This window comes from Megascapheus bottae, chromosome 14 (genome assembly GCF_031878675.1).
Source record: "Megascapheus bottae isolate mThoBot1 chromosome 14, mThoBot2.hap1, whole genome shotgun sequence".
NCBI classification, from domain to species: Eukaryota; Metazoa; Chordata; class Mammalia; order Rodentia; family Geomyidae; genus Megascapheus; species Megascapheus bottae.
In genome coordinates, this window is record NC_143522.1 from 34428604 (window position 1) to 34447839 (window position 19236).

General features: G+C 43.7%; 2 protein-coding genes across 3 annotated transcripts in view; one reads left to right on the top strand and one right to left on the bottom strand.

The window, feature by feature from the left end:
* Dlgap5 (DLG associated protein 5) overlaps positions 1–3692 on the top strand; it is a 40029-nt gene extending 36337 nt beyond the window's left edge. For both annotated transcript variants that reach the window (XM_090345003.1, XM_090345004.1), the window contains exons 17-19: positions 628–859; positions 1620–1669; positions 3366–3692. In XM_090345003.1, coding sequence (XP_090201129.1) covers positions 628–859; positions 1620–1669; positions 3366–3491 — 408 coding nt within the window. In that variant the 3' untranslated portion in view covers positions 3492–3692. The remainder of the gene's footprint in view (positions 1–627; positions 860–1619; positions 1670–3365) is intronic.
* A 1624-nt stretch (positions 3693–5316) lies between these two features.
* On the bottom strand, positions 5317–18746 carry Lgals3 (galectin 3). The gene is made up of 6 exons (XM_090345443.1): positions 18671–18746; positions 11783–11804; positions 10677–11033; positions 9253–9341; positions 7643–7808; positions 5317–5602 (listed from the first exon to the last, which is right to left on the bottom strand). The coding sequence occupies exons 2-6, from the start codon at positions 11798–11800 to the stop codon at positions 5447–5449; spliced, it is 786 nt and encodes a 261-aa protein (XP_090201569.1). The 5' UTR covers positions 11801–11804; positions 18671–18746; the 3' UTR covers positions 5317–5446.
* Between the last annotated feature and the right edge of the window lie 490 nt (positions 18747–19236).

The window sequence follows — 19236 nt, forward strand, 5'->3', positions numbered from 1 at the left end:
AGGGTAGGGCAATAAATAGCCTTGAGCTGAAGAGTTCAGGGACAACAGCCCAGGCAGAGTTGAAGAAGGAGGGGAGGGGGGAGGAGGAAGAGGAGGGAAGAAGGAAAAAAGAAGAATTACTATTATTCTTGGTTCAGTGGCCAGAGGATTGTTTTCAGTTGGTCTTTTTGTAGTTCTAGCTTAGACCAACATTAATATAAAACCAATGACCTAGGGCAAAATCAGCAAGCTTTGACCACTGTTTTTTAAAAGCCAAGTTTTATTGTGACTGTCATACTCAGCTGTTTATTTTATCTAGCTTCTTTTGCAGTGCAGAAATGGATTTGAACAATTGTGACAGACCTGGTGGTGGCTCACCAAATCTGAAATATTTCCTATCTGATCCTTCTCAGAAAGTGTTTGCCCATCCCCAAACTGGTGTATAGATATTTGCTGAGAAACTTGCCTTCATCCTTATTGTTTGTAATGTATTGCCTGAATTAGTTGTCATGAAGCAAGGCCATAGGATTGATAGTGTTCTTTAGTCTATATATAGATTGTAACACTTTTTCTTTTTACATTTAATAAATTTGTGTGTGTTTATTTTGATTTTTTGGTAATTAGTATAATAGCTATTTTTGCTTCCAGGATATAAATGAAGTAAATTTTGAAATATATTGTGTACCCAGTGAAAGAATGAGTTTGCCTCCTCTCTCTGGAGTAGCTGATGATGCTACTGCTAACAAAGAAGCTTCAGATGTTGTAGAAGAAATGGAACTCAATTCTTCAGTTGCCTCACAGGATGTTTTGATGAGTAGCCCTGAAAAAAACGTACCATTACAAAATACCATTCTGAAAGGAGCTGAAACTTCTCAGTCAGGTATAATTGTTTAAAATACAGTGAGGCTTTGTTATTTAAAAAAAAAAAATGAGCTTTTTGCTGGGAGTTTGGCCTGGTAGTAAAGTGCTTGCCTAGTATGCACTAAGTCCCAGGTTCAATTCCATGGTACCAAATACATAGAGAAAGCCAGAAGTGGTGCTGTGGTAGAGCTCTAGTTTTGAGAAAGCCCAAAGACAGTGCTCAGGCCCTGAGTTCAAGCTCCTGGACCGGGGAGGAGGTCAGCAACAAACACTAATCCATCCTGGATGTAAGGAGCATTTTGTATTAGATCTATTTGAGAGCCTTCAGTGTTAGTGAAGATCAGTAAAATTCCCTCAACTATACACAGCTCAAAATTGACCTACTTTTTCCTTCCTACTTCCTATGCCTTTTCCACCTACTCCGTTGTGATTGTAAGAGGAAGTGGGTTATGCTGTTGGATACAATGTTTGTAGGTTTCACCGGTTTTTTTTTCCTCTGCATATTTGTGGTGTTGGTCTAGCTGGGACTCCAGGTGAAATGTTATAGCGATGGCCAGAAGTTTCTTCTGGCCAGACCTGTTCTTCATCAGCATCTTTCATTCATCTTCAGTCTTAAAAGCATGGTATTCATTTAGGCTCTTCATTCCAAAGTTAAGAATTAAAAAAATGCATTTTTAAAAAATATACAGGATTTTTCTTACCTTTCAAGACATCCATTTTTGATAACCCTTGATTGAGAATATTCTTTAATCTTGTTTTGTTTTCTTTTTTTTTTTCAGTACTATGTGATAATAAAAGTCTCACTACAGAATGCCACCTTCATGATTCAGTAAGTTTCTCAACTCAAATTTCTTTATTAGATTTTTGTTTGTTTCTGAGACAGGTCCCACTATATAACCCAGGCTGCCTTCAGTATATGGTTTGAGTTATACTAGGTATTGCCTTTCAGAAATGTACTGGATGGTGAGAGGTACAACACATGTGGGGAATGTCTATACTACCTACAGTCTTCCTGTTTATTTTCATCCTAATTCTTTTACATTATTTATACTCTGCTCTTCTATTTTACTTTTTGTGACCTTTGTAAACATCTTCCTGTTAAAGCTGTAATTCACATGTACACCTGCGTGCATAAGCATATGGTGAATACATTCATCTCTTACTAAAAGTTAATGTGTATGTATTCTATTTCTAGAACCTATTAAGTGTAAATTCCTCATGCGCTGTCTCATGTACTATGATATTCATGGAATAGTTCTGTGTAAGTGTTTGAGCACAGTGTTTGAGCCTTACTTCTAGACATTGTGTCTGTGGTCTATAGTAGGGCTTGGTTATTTGTATCTTTAACTTGTGATTCTAGTGTAGAGCACGGCTTGGCACTGGTTCAACTCAGAATATAATAAATTCATTCAAAGAAATGTATGATCAAACAACAGCAACTTTTATCAACTTTATGAAGCTTGGAAGATTCTTGGATTCTTTTAAACTACTGATTTCTTAAGGATTCTTATGAAACTTGCTTTTTATAATCTCCCAAAGATGCCTTCAATATGATCAGGCTATGGACTGCCCCTCTATCTGGAGAACAGAAGTACATTACTGTGACCCACACACCTTTCTTTCTAAGCCGTAGTCTTTCATAATCATAAACTGAGACTTTGAAAATCAAGGACTTAGCACAAGAACAGTTCATGTAAACCTCGTTGTACCTTAGTCCCAAATCTGAACTATTAATTCCAATAATATATAAGTATTATTAAAAATTATTGAATCAGTTGGGTGCTAGTGGCTTGTGCCTGTAATCTTAGCTTCTCAGAAGGCTGAGATCTGAGGATTATGATTCACAGCCATTCACAGGCACAAAAGCCCATGAGACTCTTCAGTTAACGACCAGAAAATTGGATGTGGCACTGTGGCTCAAGTGGTAGAGCAATAGCCTTGAGCTGAAGAGTTCAGAGACTGCACCAGAGTTCAAGCCCCACAACTGACCAAAAAATAAAAAAATTGTTAAATCATATTCTTGGGTTGATATATGTATGAATAAAAGTGCTTCACAGAAATAAATTACCTAGGATTTTTTTTCTTCATTTCCATAAACATTTGAATTTAGATTTGTAAGTTCCTTCCCTTATTTATATTATATGGTTTAGGAGTTGTGGTATTTGCATAGGTAGCTTAAGATAAGGCCTAAATTTTATTTTTCTTGAATATGTTAAGTGCATTTACATACTTATCTTTTTAGGCATGAATCCCTTATATACCATTCCAATTTAAAATAATTTAAAATTATATCTACTTAACATAGGGAAACTTGTTTATGGTATTTATTAGTCTGAAATTAACTGACAGTGTTCATAATTTAATTTGAGGAATTTTTTTCTTTTTTTTAAATATTTTCGGTACCAAGGTTTGAATGTAGGGCCCTGAATTTGTGCTGGGCTTTCTTGCTCATGGCAGGTTGTTCCACTTGCACCATGCCTCCAGTCCATTGGTGAAACTTAATGATTTCTCTGTTTGTTCTTTAGCCAGGCCTGAACTTTGGTAACCTGGGCACTCAGTTGGAGAACAGATGTCAAGAACGTGCCAGACACATTTCCTTTGGTGGTAACCTCATTGCCTTTTCACCTCTGAGGCCACTTAGTGGAGAATAACCAGGAAAATCAGTTCAGTAATTTCCCTCATGATAGCAATGCAGTGACACATTCCTAAACTATGTATTTTTGTTCATTTTATTCAGTCCACTTGTATAGTGTCATAGTGTTGTAATATTTGGTATTCATCCAAGTGTGTTTTAGATACGATACTATTTCTCAAGGGAAGTTAGGGATATTTTATATTGTAACCATGTAAAATAAAAAGTGTGCTTTGTCTTGAAAAAAGTGAACTTTGTCATGACTCATTTGTTTGAAATGTATAGATTTACCTAGGTGCAGGTGGCTCATGCTATTACCCTAGCTACTTAGGAGGCTGAGGTCTGAGGATAGTAGCTTGAAACCAGTCAGGCAGAAAAACCCAAAGCACTCTTTATCTCTAATTTTCTGAGTGAAAGTTCAACTTGAAGCATGGCTCAAATAATCGAGTGCCTGCTATGAGCAAAAAAGCTGAGGACATGGGGCGGATAGTGTGGCCTAGTGGTAGAGTGCTCGCCTAGTATGCATGAAGCCCTAAATTTTATTCCTCGGCACCACATACACAGAAAAAGCTGGAAGTGGTGCTGTGCGTCTGGGTAGAGCACTAGCCTTATGAAGGCCCAAGGTCGTCGGGGCCTGGAGTTTGGCCTAGTGGTAGAGTGCTTACCTAGCATGCATGAAGACCCAGGTTTGATTCCTCAGCACCACATACATAGAAAAAAAAAAGCTGGAAGTGGTGCTGTGGCTCAAGGGTAGAGCTCCAGCCTTGAGAAAAGTGCAAGGACAGTGCGCAGTCCACAAATTCAAGCCTCACAACTAAGAAAGAAAGCCCAAGATCAGTGCCCAAGCCCTGAGTTCAAGCCCCCAAATTGACACACACACACACACAAAGCTGAGGAGAATGCAAGGCAACTATATGTATTGATTTTAAGCATGACAGGCTTCTCTGGCCTGATGTGTTTATTACATGTTTGTGGTAATGCTGGTGTGAAAAAACCTGCATTGCAGTTGTGTAAAAGTATGAGTACACATAGGTATGCATGCTACATAATAATAATAGCTATTTATTAACGGTATATGTATTTGTATTTACACCTTTTTTGTTGTTGGTCCTGGGGTTTGAACTCAAGTCTTGGGCACTGTCCCTGAGTTTTTTCAGCTCAAGGTTAGTACTCTACCACTTTGAGCCACAGCCCCACTTCCTGTTTTCTGATGGTTAATTGCAGATAAGATTCTCACAGATTTTCTTGCACAGACTGTCTTTGAACTGCAATTCTCTGATTTTAGCCTCCTGAGTAGCTAGGATTAGAGGTATGAGCCGCCAACACCAGGCCTTACTACACTTTTAACTGTTATTTTAGAATATATGCCTTTTTTTTCCTCTTAAGGATATTATAACACAATATGCAGAGTTATTGCTGGCAATAGCCTCACATCTCATGGTTACTGTGTCTCTTGACTACATCAAGAGACTACCACGGATCGGCTTGTCCCATCCATCATGTATTCCAACCATTAAGTTGCCTAACAACACATATCTCAAGCTGTTGCTAAGCAACATGACTACAGACCAAAATGCAAGGAGCAATTGTCTATGGGGAAACTTCCCACTTTTCTCATTTCCTCAATATGTTTCCTTAAGAAAGAAGATCAAAGGATGATTATGTAGCATCACCTAATTTTGAGGAAACTAAGGAGGAAAATTTGGAGATAGCAGTCTTTTCACATAGGTTGACAAGAATGGAAAACTTTGGGAATCCCTAATGTATGTCATTGCATAGTTCTTTTTCCAATGTAAATTATTCAGAGTTAACTGCTACAGTTAAATGACATAAAGACAAGCAACTCAGCATAGAATATTTATTAAATGGATGGCTTACAAGAGGGTACTAATGAATAAATGAAGTGTTTTTCACTTACAGCAAACATAAAGCCTTTAAATGTATGCAATTTAAAGATTTGCACTTTATACATTATTATATCATCGTGTATGTAGCACTGGTGAGGTTAAGGTCACCAGAAATGCCCAGTTTGCTGATTTCCTTGAGATTTCTCATCCGATGACTGTACTGCAACAAGTGAACGTCGTTGACAGCAACCTTAAAGTAGTCGGGTTCAACCAGGACTTGTATCTGAAAAACAACAGTGGCTGCATTACGCATGGTAACAGCAGATTTCAAAACTATATGTAACAGTTTGTATACCTATAGATGTATATATATATATATACATAAATAGACACATATATACACTATATATAAAAATTTTTTTAATTTAATTTTTTTAGCCAGCCCTGGGGCTTGAACTCAGGGTTTGAGCACTGTCCTTGGGCTAGACCTCTACCATTTGCCCACATTCCTTAACGCTGAGCCTGGGCGCTGTCCCTGAGCTCTTCAGCTCAAGGCTACCTACCACCCTACCCCTGGAGCCACAGCCCTACTTCCTAGTTTTCTAGTGAGTAATTGGAGATAAGAGTCTCGCATTCTTTAGTGCCTGGGTTGGCTGTTTTGAACCATGATCCTCAAGATCCTCATATCTCAACCTCCTGAGTTAGGAGCTAGGATTACAGTCATGAGCCACCTTACCTGGCTTTGTATAATTTTCATTTGGCAATTTAAAGACAGATAGACATTCCCATGAACTTAAAACCAGTTCACCAACATTTCATCCTCATCATTTGTGGAGCTGATTAAGATCCAAAGAAAGTAAATTTATATCAAATACTTAAATAACAATAAAAATATTAGAAAGGGGCCAGAAACATGGCCTAGTGGTAGAATGCTTAACTAGTGTGCAGGAAACACTGGGTTCAATTCCTTCGTACCATATAAGCAGAAAAAGCCAGAAGTGATGCTGTGGCTAAAGTAGTAGAGTGCTAGCCTTGAGAAAGCTCAAGGACAGTGCCTAGACCCTGAGTTTGGCCCCAGGACTGGCCAAAAAGAAAAAGTCATGTAAACGAAGCTGTGAAAGGAAAGACTGAAAATTTGCCTGTATAAAGTCTTTGTATAGCCTAAAATACCTAAAAGTAATAGTAAACACTAAAGTAGAAATCCTTTAACAAGATGACAAGTGAAGATTAATAATGACCAGATAGGGTGAGTCCTGGTTGCTTGCCTGTCATCCCAGCAAAATGTGGGGTTCCCAGTAGAACAGCAAAAAATGAGATTGGAGGCATGGTTCAAGTAGTAAGTGCCAGCTGAGCAAGAATTTGAGGCCCTGAGTGCCAGCGCAAAATTAGTTAAATTTCAAAACACCAAAAGCTGAGTGCAATAGCAAAAGCCTATATATCCAGCTACTCAGGAAAGCAAAAGAAGGATAGTTCAAGCCTGGGCAAACAAAACAGAACTGGGGGTGTGGCTCTAACGATAGAGCACTTGTCTAATGTGCTGAAGTGTTTAATCCTGGAACCCAAAACCACTTTCAGTTTTAAAAGAAAACAAAAGCTTTTGATTGTCTTGCCAACTGCTTTTCTGTATCTGTGTGCCATTTCTGGGGCTTGAACCTGGGGCCTGGCTGCTGTCCCTGGGCTTTTTCATTCAAAGCTAAAGTTCTGCCAGTTGATCCACAGCTCCACTTCTGGCTTTTTGCTAGTTAATTAGAATGTTTTTTGTTTGGGGAAAAAAAAAACTTTTATGTGTAGGCAAAAAATATGCTATATATATTTTTTTTTTGGGGGGGGGGTCAGTCATGGGACTTGAACTCTGGGCCTGGGTGTTGTCCCTAAGCTCTTCAGCTCAAGGTTACTACCCTATTCCTTGAAACACAGTGCCACTTCTGGTTTTCTGGTGGCTAATTAGAGATAAGAGTCTCACCGACTTAGTGCCCCGAGCTGGCTTTTAACTGCAATCCTTAGATCTAAGCCTGCTGAGGAGCTAAGATTACAGGGGTGAGCCACCGGTGCCGGCGTATATTTTAATTTTTTTATCTCTAGAAAAGCTTATACTCATGGGTGTGGGGCTGCGATGGTGAGGAGGTGTCCAGAGGACGTAGGGACTGTGCCCCTCCTGGCCATGTTCTCAGCATGCCAAGCTTGGTATCCTGAGTGAAGAGAGATTACAAACTGTCTCTGTGCCCTAAGGGAGTGACAAAAATCCAGTTACAGTGTGCTGTGGTTTTAGAGGATTCCCCATGACAAGTAACCATCGTCACAGGGGATGGGAGCTGTAGCTTACTTTGAATGGTTTGCCGCCTTCGAAGGGGAAAACCGCTTGCCTTTCTTCCTTTCCCCAGCAGTTGTCCACCTTTGTGTTGCACACAATAACTCTGTTGTTGTTTTCCTTGAAGCGTGGGTTGAAGTGGAAGGCAACATCATTGCCTCTCTTGAAATCTAGAGCAAGCCTGTTTCAAAATAAAGTCTTAAATCATGTTTCTAGAAAGCAAGGCTTTTTACAATATGAAAGCAATGTCTACAAACAGAAAGAACAGGTTCAAACTGGAAAATATCCTAGGGCACAACAGAATCGCGTAAAGGTCACCAAGCCAATATGTGTTGCTTTTGTTTTTCTTCCTCCTTGACTTTGGTTCTATCATTCCCAGGTCCCCCTTTTTTGGGGGGGCGGGGTGGGTCATGGGGCTTGAACTAGGCCTGGGCGCTGCCCCTAAACTCCAGCTCAAGGCTACCGCCCTACCCCTGGGCCTGAACGTTGTCCCTGAGCTCTTCAGCTCAAGGCTACCACTCTATCCTTGAGCCACTTCCCATTTTCTAGAGGTTAATTGGAGATAAGAGTCTCAGGTCCTTCTGTGCTGGGCTGGCTTTCATCACAGCCTCCTGAGTACCTGGGCTTACAGGTGTGAGCCACCTAGCCTGGCTTTCCCAGGTCCTCTTTTCAGACTCCACTCAAGCAAAAAAATCTCTAAGCTTTCCTTACAGAAGGGTAGAGCCCGGGAAAGAATTTTGTATCTTATTATGAATACTTACTCTGTCCTATCCTAGCAGACTGCCATGACTTCCTCAAGGTTACCCAGATACCTAATTCCTCAGAAACAGCATGAATAAGATACTGTAGGTAATTTTTACTAACCTGTTGTTAAGTTGTAAAGTCATGACAGTAAATGTATTACACATTCCATGATGTGAGGTGAGACCAGTGACAGTACTTGTTTAATTTTTGGCCCTTTTCCATCTCCTTAAAATGTTAATGGCAAACACAAATCCTCTGTGTTAAAGCACTAACCTTTACCCTTATTTCCTCAAGGCATGGCCCATACAGTACTAAACCAGAATGAGCTCAGTCTTCTCAGGCTACTAACAGTCTGATCCAAGTCCAGTTAAACAGTAGAAGGCTCTTTTTTAAACGCTCACAGAAAAGCAGTGATTTTCTCAGTATTTTGAATAATTCAGAAACTGTCACATTCAACAATAAATGCATCTTTCAGTAACAAAACTCACAGGGGAAAATGGCAATGAATTTGATTTTGACTAATATACCCAAGGGCTTTATTCCCTCCTCAGTTATCTCTGTCACCTAATGTAATTTTTTCTTTCCATGAAGTTCTTCATACAGAATTTTGGGGCCCAATCAACAGTTCTTTCAAGTTAACCATCATTAACCATTTCAAGCAGAATTAGTTTTGATCTACCAGATCAAAACTAAACTATCCCATGCAATGTCTCTAACTAAGGTGAGGAAATATGGATGAATAGAGATATAGGCTGAACATTCATGTGTGTTAGTGTGCATATTACACACATGTACATACATACTAGTTTTTTTTCTTTAAATCCAATTAATTCAAAAATCAATTAACAGAATGGCTAGGCTGTTGACATTACCCTCTTTACCTGTTTGCGTTAGGCTTCACTGTGCCCATAATAGTTACAAGCATGCGAGGCATGAGTCCTCCAGGGAAGGTCAGGTCATAAGGAACAGTCTTGAAAGAATAAGTACATACATGTCAATAAAGAGTCATGTTTAGAGGAAAGAAAACATTATTCAAGTACAATCACTATTAATGTGTGGGAACACATAGGCCTACTTAGGGGCCCTTGCACCCATGATATATTCTATGTGTACCTGTGATTTCTGAGAATGAAAACTCTAGAAGAAAAATACTATCTTTGGGGCCATTTCAATCTACAGGACCACTTTGGCTTTTTCTGTTTATGTGGTACTGGGGAATTGGACCCTGGGCTTCATGCATGCTTGGCAAGCATTCTACCACTGAACCACATTTCCAGCACCCTCAATGCCTCTTTCGAGAGAGAGAGAGATCTAAACTATTGCCAAAACCAACTAACTAGATACAGAAAGATCTGTGACAGATAGAGGTGTACCCACATTGAGTTATGTTTTCATTTAGAAATTACTTACTAAAATATGTTTTAATTTGAGTAACCCTGGCCAACCTAACTGGTGCTTTGGCTTGAACTCAGGGCTTGAACTCTTGTTCTACTTAATTGATCATGACTGACATTCTACCACTTGAGCCATACCTCCAGCTCTGGCTTTTTGCTGGCTAACTGCTGATAAGCATCTCACAGCTTTGTCTGCCTGGGTGGCTTTGAATCCCAAAACCCTCAGATCTTAACCTCCTGAGTAGCTAAATTAGGATTAAAGGCATAAGCCACCAGTGTCTGGCTGTACTGTTTATTTAGTTATTTTTGCCAGCCCTGGTGCATGAGCTCAGGGCCTGGGCACTGTCCTTGGGCTTTCTCAAGGTTAGAGCTCTACCACTTGAGCTACAGCACCACTTCCGGCTTTTTCCTGTGTATGTGGTACCGAAGAATTGATCCCAAGTCTTTGTACATGCTAGGCAAGTGCTCTACCACTAGGCCAAACTCTTGGCTGTACTGGTTATTTTTTGAGATAATAGGTTTCTTGCCTTCTGCTGTGACACCTACCTGGCCTTCAGTCAGCCTCTTTTTAAGTTTCCTTCATAGCTGAGATAGCAAGTGTATGTCACTGTGCTCAGCCCTCCATTGAGAAGGGCTCTTAAGAACTTTTGTTTTTCTGCCCTGACTGTCCTGGAATCTCAGCCTCACAAGCAGCTAGGATTACAGGCGTGAGCCACTGACAGCCAGCCATTACTACAGCCTTGAGTAAACAGCTTTATCACCAACATGGCTTATTACGTTTACATTAACCGTAGGCTACAACAATCAATTCCGTCGGAACACCTCCTTTTCCTCTTAGGCTAACATGCTCCTATGACCAATCCTTGATAGATGGCATGTATCAAGTTTGAGAAATAATTCCTTCCTCTTACCATTGGTCCAGCAGGGGTGCCATAGGGGGCAGCAGCTGGACCACTCGGGTAGGCCCCGGGAGCACTGGGGTAGGCCCCGGGAGCACTCGGGTAGGCCCCGGGAGCACTTGGGTAGGCCCCGGGAGCACTCGGGTAGGCCCCAGGAGCACTCGGGTAGGCCCCGGGAGCACTTGGTTGTCCTGGGTAGGCTCCAGGGGCAGCTGGGCTAGGATAAGCTCCCGGAGGTGTCTGCCCGGGGTAGGCCCCAGGGTAGGAAGCTCCTGGGTAGCCCCCTGCCCCAGACCCAGGCTGGCTTCCCCATGCACCAGGCCATCCTTGAGGGTTTGGGTTTCCAGACCCAGACAAGGCATCATTAAGCTGGAAAGAAAGATAAAGACAATTACTAGAAAGACAGCACTCACAAAATGTTATTTTTAAGAAAATAGGCATATAGTCCAGAAATATGGGGAAGGTATAAAATTCATATCAGTGATTCCCCCCTTTTTTATTAATAGTTTTGAATGCCAAAGATTAAAACTAGACTTTTCCAGATTCTACAGACTCTGTCACCTTATTCTGGTAGACACACGCACATGGCAGTTGTTGAGCATGAACTCAAGGCTTCTCACTTTCACTTGGCTTTTTCCACTTAAGACAGGAGTTCTACCACCTGAACAACACTTCCATTTCTGGCTTTTTGGGAGTTAATTAGAGATTTAAGGTCTCACAAGACTTTCCTTCCTGAGTTGGCTTTGAATCCTGGCCCTCAGAGCTCAGCCTCCTGAGTAGCTAGCGTTACAGGCGTGAACCACCAGTGCCTGAATGCATTTTTTTCATTTGCTCAAATCAGGAGCTTGCTCTCTGTCTGAAAGCACAGGCCTTCAGCCTGGCAGGAGAAACACAATCACAGACATTAGACTGCTTGGACTGTGGTGCTCGTCCTGCTGCCTCTAGCAGGGTTCAAAGTCACTGGTGCTGAGTCCCAAGCTTCTCTGCCTGCTGCTCTTCCCAGGTCTGCTTTTGGCAAAAGAAGAGTTTGGCTAATAGGGCGTTCACAGACAAGGAAGCGAAGGGAACAGTCCTCAACCCACATGACTGCCCAAGGCTAACGGAGATGAACCACTTACCGAGAAACTGTCTGCCATTTTCCTAAAAAGGAAAGGAAAGAAAGAGAAAGGTTAGCATGAGATTCTAAAATATTTTACCAATCTCCATTCATGGAGATTTAACATCCTAAATAGCTCACGGGCAGTTCTGTTCAATTTCTAGGCATCCTACCTAAATCAACAGTGTAGAACCACAAAAATATCTCATTGAGCCGGGCACAGTGGATCACACCTGGAATCCTAGCTACTCAGGAGGCTCAGATCTGAGGATCCCAGTTCAAAGCCAGCCCAGGCACAAACGACAGTGAGATTCTTATCTCTAATTAATCACTAGAAAATGGGAATGGTAAGGTGGTAGCCTTGAGCTGAAGAGCTCAGGGACAGTGCCCCAGCCTAGAGTTCAGGCCCCATAACCCACAAACAAACAAACAAACAAACAAACAAACTGTATATATATGTATATATATATATATATTATAAAAGCACAAATAAGTAGAGCTCTTCCTAGAACTTAATGTGTCCTTTATTTACACAGAAGCCAGATGTTTTCTATCTCTAGAACACAGTGATGCTCTATCACTATCAAACACCACATATCTCTAAGCTGAGCATTCTCAGAGTACTCAGTGCAGTCAGATGATGGCTGAGCCCATCTACCAAGGAGGAAAACCGCTGGCACATTGACAGAGAAGTCAGTGCTTCCAGAGCTTTCCATGCCCTCACCCCTTGTTTCCTATTGCACTTGACCTTTTAAAAACAAAAGAGGGGGCAGGAGTTTAGTCTATTGGTAGAGTGCTTGCCTAGCATGCATAAAGAACCAGGTTTAATTCCTTAGGACCATTTACATAGAAAAAGCCAGAAGTGGTGGTGTGGCTCAAGTGGTAGACCGCTATCCTTGAGGAGAGCCCAAGGACAGTGCTCAAGCCGAGTTCAACCCCAGGACTGGCAAAAAAAAAAAAAAAGGATAAAACAAAAGGGTGGGTCTCTTCTGCTTGTGTCCCCTTCCCCACAAAGGTGTGTGTTATACTGTGTTGCCACTAGAGGAGAAACCTGAGAGAACTGTTACAGAAAAGGGCAGGGAAGGGGGCTGGGAATTTGGCCTAGTGGTTAAAGTGCTTGCCTAGCATGCATGAAGACCCAGGTTCGATTCCTCGGTACCACATACATAGAAAAAAGCCGGAAGTGGTGCTGAGGCTCAAGTGGTAGAGCTCTAGCCTTGAGAAAGTCCAAGGACAGTGCTCAGGCCCTGAGCTCAAGCCCAGGACTGGCAAAAAAAAGAAAAAAGAAAAGGGCAGGGAAAAGGCAGTTTCCCCAAACTTTCTGAGGGGCAGGGTCATCAAACCGAGGGCCTTGCATCTGTCAAGCAAGCATTCTACCATTGAACTATGTCCCACTCCCAACATTTCTTAAGAAAAGAAACCTTTCTTGGGCTGGGAATGTGACTTAGTGGTAGAGTGCTTGCCTAGCATGCATGAAGCCCTGGGTTCCATTCCTCTACCACATACACAGAAAAAGCTTGACATGGTGCTTTGGCTTAAGTGGTAGAACACTAGCCTTGAACATAGTGGCAAAAATAAATTTTAAAAGAAAGTTCTCATTGAATTTCAACTTCAATGTGCTCAGAGAGTTTAACACACCCAACTTTATAAGCTTTTCTTTTTTCTTTTTTGTCAGTTATGGGGCATGAACTCAGGGTTTGAGTGCTGTCCCTGAGCTTCTGTACTCTAAGCTAGTTCTCTTACCACTTTGAACCATAGCTCAACTGCTAGTTTTGCGGTGGTTAATTAGAGATAAGAGTCTCACGGGCTTTTCTGCCTGAGCTGCCTGAGGCTGATCCTCAGATCTCAGCCTCCTGAGTAACTGGAATTAAAGGATGAATCACCAGTGCTCGGCTGTATTGTGTGTGTGTGTGTATCTGTGTTTGTGTGTCGGGGGGGGGGCAAACACAGAGAGACGGGGAGGGTTTTGCTGTGTTTCAACTGACCCACTCCTAAGTGCTATGGTTACCTCCAAGCCTGACTTTACAAGCATTCTGATTTCTTTCCTATTCAATAGGAGTTTCTTATCACCCTTAGCAGCACTGCCACTCAGGTACAGTTGTCTGGGGCAGGGTGCTGTCCTGTGCACTGTAAGCTGTTCAGTACCCTTTCGGGCTGCAATTCATAAAATGGCAGTATCACACCACCCCATAACTTGTGACAACTTAAAACATTGCCAAAGATCCCCTGGGGGCAAAGCCATGCGAGGCTGGGAACTACCAGTCTAGTCCAGTTGGCATGTGTATTCTTGCATAATTGTATATATACCAGACAATAAAAACCAACAAATAGTTTCAATCATGAAAACTAGCTGAGGTTCACCTGACATGGCGGTACACATCTGTAGTCCCAAAGCATTCGAGAGTCTGAAGCAGGACTGCAAGTTCTGAACTTGGGGCTAGACTTTAGCTACATAGCCAGACCCTGTCTCAACAAAACAAACAAAAACATCACCTCCCTTTCTACCATTTGCCTTATAAAGTGACATGTCACTGTTACTCTAATCAAATCAAGTTGTGCTGGACAATCACAACCAGAAATCTCAATGAAATCATTTAGATCTACATTTATTCTTTCTAAAGCCTCAGATTAGGCCAGTTTATTTTCCAATCTGACCAAATACTAAGCACAACTAAGAGAAACTAAGCAAATTCCACTGTTTTTCCTGCTTCACAGATGACTCAAATGGCAGTTTGGACAGTGTTATGATTCATTCCATAGCCCTGTTAGAACAATGACACACTGCATGTGCAATTTCCAGTTTGCAAAGCCCTTTCACATACTCCATTTAGCAATAGCAATAATATGTGAGGAACCAAAAGAAAATTAACATTGGGCTCAGAGAACTGTAGGCCCAGAAGCATCCATTTATTAGCAGCTTAGTGGAAGGAAGGGCTCAAATCTCTGGATTCCTAATTCAAACTCATTCAACACTAATTTTAAACCATACTTTTGAATTTTCAAGTATAGTCTTTAGACAGTGTTAATTATTTCTTTGAGAATTAATTCTCTGGGTCATTCATCAAAAACTACATAGTACACTGAAATTGTAAACAAACTAAAAACAAGATCATGTTTCTGTCAGAAAACTGTGTGGTTGACTCATACAGCACACAGTAATACTGGAGGCAGGATGCTATTTTGCACAGTCACTTTCTAATTACAACCACATTTTAACCAATAAGTTGTATTTTTCCATAATTTTGTTAGGCACTGTTTTGGTAATGGCAACTCCAAAGTACCAGATGTATTTTTTAAGAGCTGTTGCCTGTGTTCCTCTGAAGTCAAGGTCAATAATCTTAAAACACTGAAGAAAAGATATGAATTTAGATAAATATCTTCCTTACTTGCTTGGCCATTTCTTTCTGTCTTATGGTATTTTGTTTGTTTGTTTTTAGTGAGTAGTTTACTAAGAGAGACACTGTTAATGAGAAATATCTTTCCAGTCTATAGATAGTACAAATATAAGAATTCCATCTGGTTCTTCCAGCATCAGGGGGGGAAAAAAACTTCATAAACAACAGGCTCCAGGAGTTTGGTCTAGTGGTAGAATGCTTGCCTAGCATGCACGAAGACCAGGGTTCGATTCCTCAGTACCACATACATAGAAAAAAGCTGGAAGTGGTGCTGAGGCTCAAGTGGTAGAGCTCTGGCCTTGAGAAAGTCCAAGGACAGTGCTCAGGCCCTGAGCTCAAGGCCAGGATTGGAAAAAAAAAAAAGATAAACAACAGCAATCAAAATAGGAAGAATGAGAGAGGGGAAGACAGAAATCTTAATAGGCCTCCATGTTTGGAAACAGTAAGAAGTAGCTCGATGAAGCTTGGACTAAGGAATTCAAACTTCAGTCAGAATGTAGATCATTTTAATTAGATGTTAATTGGTAGTTTTTTCTTTATTTCCTTTGTTATTATTATTATGAGTAGTAATATTTTTCTCCTTTAATGGGGAGTAGTTACCCGAAGCACTCTGCTCTTCTTGGCATACCTACAATCATGGAGTTGTTGGATTCCCACGGTCAGTCCTTCTGGAAGGACCTTACTCAAGAAGGTCCAGATCATTCTACAAACCACAAGGTAGCAGACTGCAGAGGTGTTTGCTCAGGGCTCTGGGCTGTCCCCAGACTCCTCCCCCAAGAACCCAGGTGGTCTATTTCCTGCCCCTGTGCAATCACTGAGCATGGCTTGAGGCAAGTCCACTTTTGAAAGCCAAAGGCAGTGATGCTGAGTTGGAAGAAAGGAGAGAGACTAGTTCTTCTCACCAAGAACGGAAAAGCAACTTCTTGTTTTTCAGTTACTATTTTTTTCCCTTTGGAAAAGCTGACTAGCATTCAAGAGAGAACACATGACCCTTAGTCAATAGTGAGCTGGAAGCTTGAGGCAAGCTCAGTGCTGGCTGGTTCTTCAGTTACCCAACTAGAGTATGAAGAGCAAAGCCAGTTCAGGCACCAGACACAAAACACTACACAGTTGTCTCACCAGCGCTTGTATCTCAGATGGCCACAACAAAGAAAAGTCATGTTGTAAGTTACAATGAGTTGTGGGTACACACATTTAGAAGCCAACTGGTGGTTACAGTCAACAGGAGAGGCTCAGATTTACTGAGCAAATATAGGTCTCTGTGATAGGAAACTTCCAAGCATGGCTAAGTTCCAGACCAATAAGTACCTACATTCTAGGCTGGACCAACACGGGCCTCTTAAGCTTACTAGCAAATGAGGGGTGGGTGGGGAAACAGAAATTGGGAGATCGAGGGAAAGGATGACATTGTCCAAAAAGAAATGTTTTCTGCCTGATAGATGAAACTAGAATCCATGTGTACATCACCTTTATAACAATAGTTTTAAAAAAAGAAGTGAAAGTTTGGGCTGAAGATGTGACTCAAGTTGCAGAGCACCCGTCTATGAGGTGAAACATTGCTATGAAGCTTACATGAGCACTGTGAACTACCACCAGGACTCAAGGGCCTGTCAAGGCTAAGAACCGCTCTTCTGAGCATGACCAGTTTGGGGCGACCCGTCAAGCTATATTCTCCTTCTTCTTCTTTTTGTTTCACCCCTCCTAACATATCTAAGCTGTAAGCATTCAAGAACGACCACCAAACTGCTCCCCAGAATGTGGAGTTAAGTTGACACACAGGACCTCAAATGTGAATTAAGAAAGCAACTCCAATTTCCCAAAGGTTAAGGACCAACCACCCTTCCAATGGAAGCCAGTTCAAGCTGGGGCTTGAACTCAGGGCCTGGGCTTTCTTGAGGCCTACTGCTCTACCACTTGAGTCACAGCACCACTACCGGCTTTTTCTATGTACATGGAACCAGGGAATCGAATACTGGGTCTTCATGCATGCTAGACAAGCATTCTTACCTCTAGGCCAAACTCCCAATCCAAAAAGCTAACTTTTATTAAGCTTTAAGGAGCGTGTGTGTGTGTGTGTGTGTGTGTGTGTGTGTGTGTGTGTGTGTGTGTGTGCGCGTGCGTGCGTGCGCGTGCTGGTACTGTGGCTTGACCTCAGGGCCTTGCACTCTCTTCCTTAGCTTTGTAGATCTAGACTAGTGATCTGTCACTTCAGTCACAGCTCTGTTTCTGGCGTTTTGCTACTTAACTGCAACTGGGAGTCTCCCAGATTGGTCTGGGCTGGCTTTGCACCTTGATCTTCAGATCTCAGTCTCCTGAGTAGCTAGGATCACAGGTATGAGCCACCAGCACTGGTTAAACTTTAAAAAAAATTTTTTTGCCAGTCCTGGGCTTGAGCTCAGGGCCTGAGCACTGCCCTTGGACTTTCTCAAGGCTAGAGCTCTACCACTTGAGCCTCAGCACCAGTTCCGGCTTTTTTCTACGTATGTGGTACCGAGGAATCAAACCCAGATTTTCGTGCATGCCAGACAAGCACTCTACCACTAAGCCAAACTCTTGGCCCCTAAACTTCTAATTTTTGTGGTCGCATGATTTCCCAGTTGGGGACAGCGACACACTCAAGGCAAACAAGTGCGAATGTGGAAGTTGTTCTTATCCTCTGCACCCAGGGGATTCATGACTGTCGAGTTTCTTTGCAATGAACTCAGCCTGGCTTGCAATCCTTTCCCAGGGTCCTGGGGACAGACTGCATCGCTGCTGTCCAGATGTCCTCACGGTCCAGCGACCCAGCTCCCGGCGGTCACTTTACAAGCATTGCAAGGCCCGGTTCCCTGCAGGGTCAGGCGGAGGGCTGAGCCTCCGGCCGCCCCAGTCCCTGGCTCGTCCCCTCTGGGGCACTGAGTCGCCACTCCTCGCATTGCAGCAGGTCCCTTAGGTGCGTTTACGACGACAACCGCGCTCCCATGTTTAAAAAGACCCACCAGCCAGGCCAACGCCCGCCCTTTCCTCAGCCCACGTCACCGGGTTAGCAAAGCCGGGGCAGGGCAGTGATGGCAACGCCGGGCACCACCCCGCCCGGGCCTGGGGCGGCGTGGTCTTCGGGGGTCCGCATTCGGACGGTGGCCGTCGTCGCCCCCACCGGGGGAGCTGCCAGGCCCGGAGGGTCCGCGGGCGGGCGTGCCGCGGCGGGATCTGCCCACGGGCGTCCCCTCCCCGGACAGCAGCAGCCCGCCCGGCCGGGCCGTGGAAGCACGACCGGAAGAAGCCCCTTGGCCGGGCCCGGGGAGCCGCGTTCCCCCGCTGGGGGTCGGTCCTGGGCGCCCGGCGAGTGACGAGGGCACCGGCTCGGCGGGGCTCCCCGTCCCGTCCAAAGCCACCGAGCGCTGCCCGGCGAGGCTGGCAGAGCTGGCGGGCTGCCGCTGGCTCCGCGCGGCCGTCCACAGCCCGGCCGGGCCAGGGCCTCCGGCTGGCGCGGTCCCCGCCGCCGCCCCGCCGCCCCGCCGCCCCGCGCTGCTCACCGCGCCCCGGGGCTCCGCCGCCGCTGCTCCGCCGCCGCCGCTCCGCCTGCTCGGGTGGTTCCGGCGACCTGGGCTGGGCGGCGGCTCCGCGCTCAAGTAGCCGCGCCCGCCCGGCCCCTCCCGGCCCTCCCTCGGGGCGGGGCTGCGCCCCTGCACCCCTGCACCCCTGCACCCCTGCACCCCTGCACCCCTGCACCCCTGCACCGGAAGCAGGAGACCGGCGAGCGCTCCAGGGGCGCCCCCAAGTCGCCAGCCCCTAGCTGTCCCTAGACCCAGGCGGCAGCTGGGCCTCTTCTTTCTCCTTCTTTCTTCCTTCTTCTTTCTTCTTATTCTTTCTTCCTTCTCCTTCTTTCTTCTTCTTCTTCTTCTTCTTCTTCTTCTTCTTCTTCTTCTTCTTCTTCTTCTTCTTCTTCTTCTTCTTCTTCTTCTTCTTCTTCTTCTTCTTCTCCTTCTCCTTCTCCTTCTCCTTCTCCTTCTTATTCTGTCTTGTTCGTTCCTCTGTCTTTGGGAAGTTGAAGGGATGACACAGAAATGGAGGAACAAAACGTGAACCAAGGCAGCAGTGG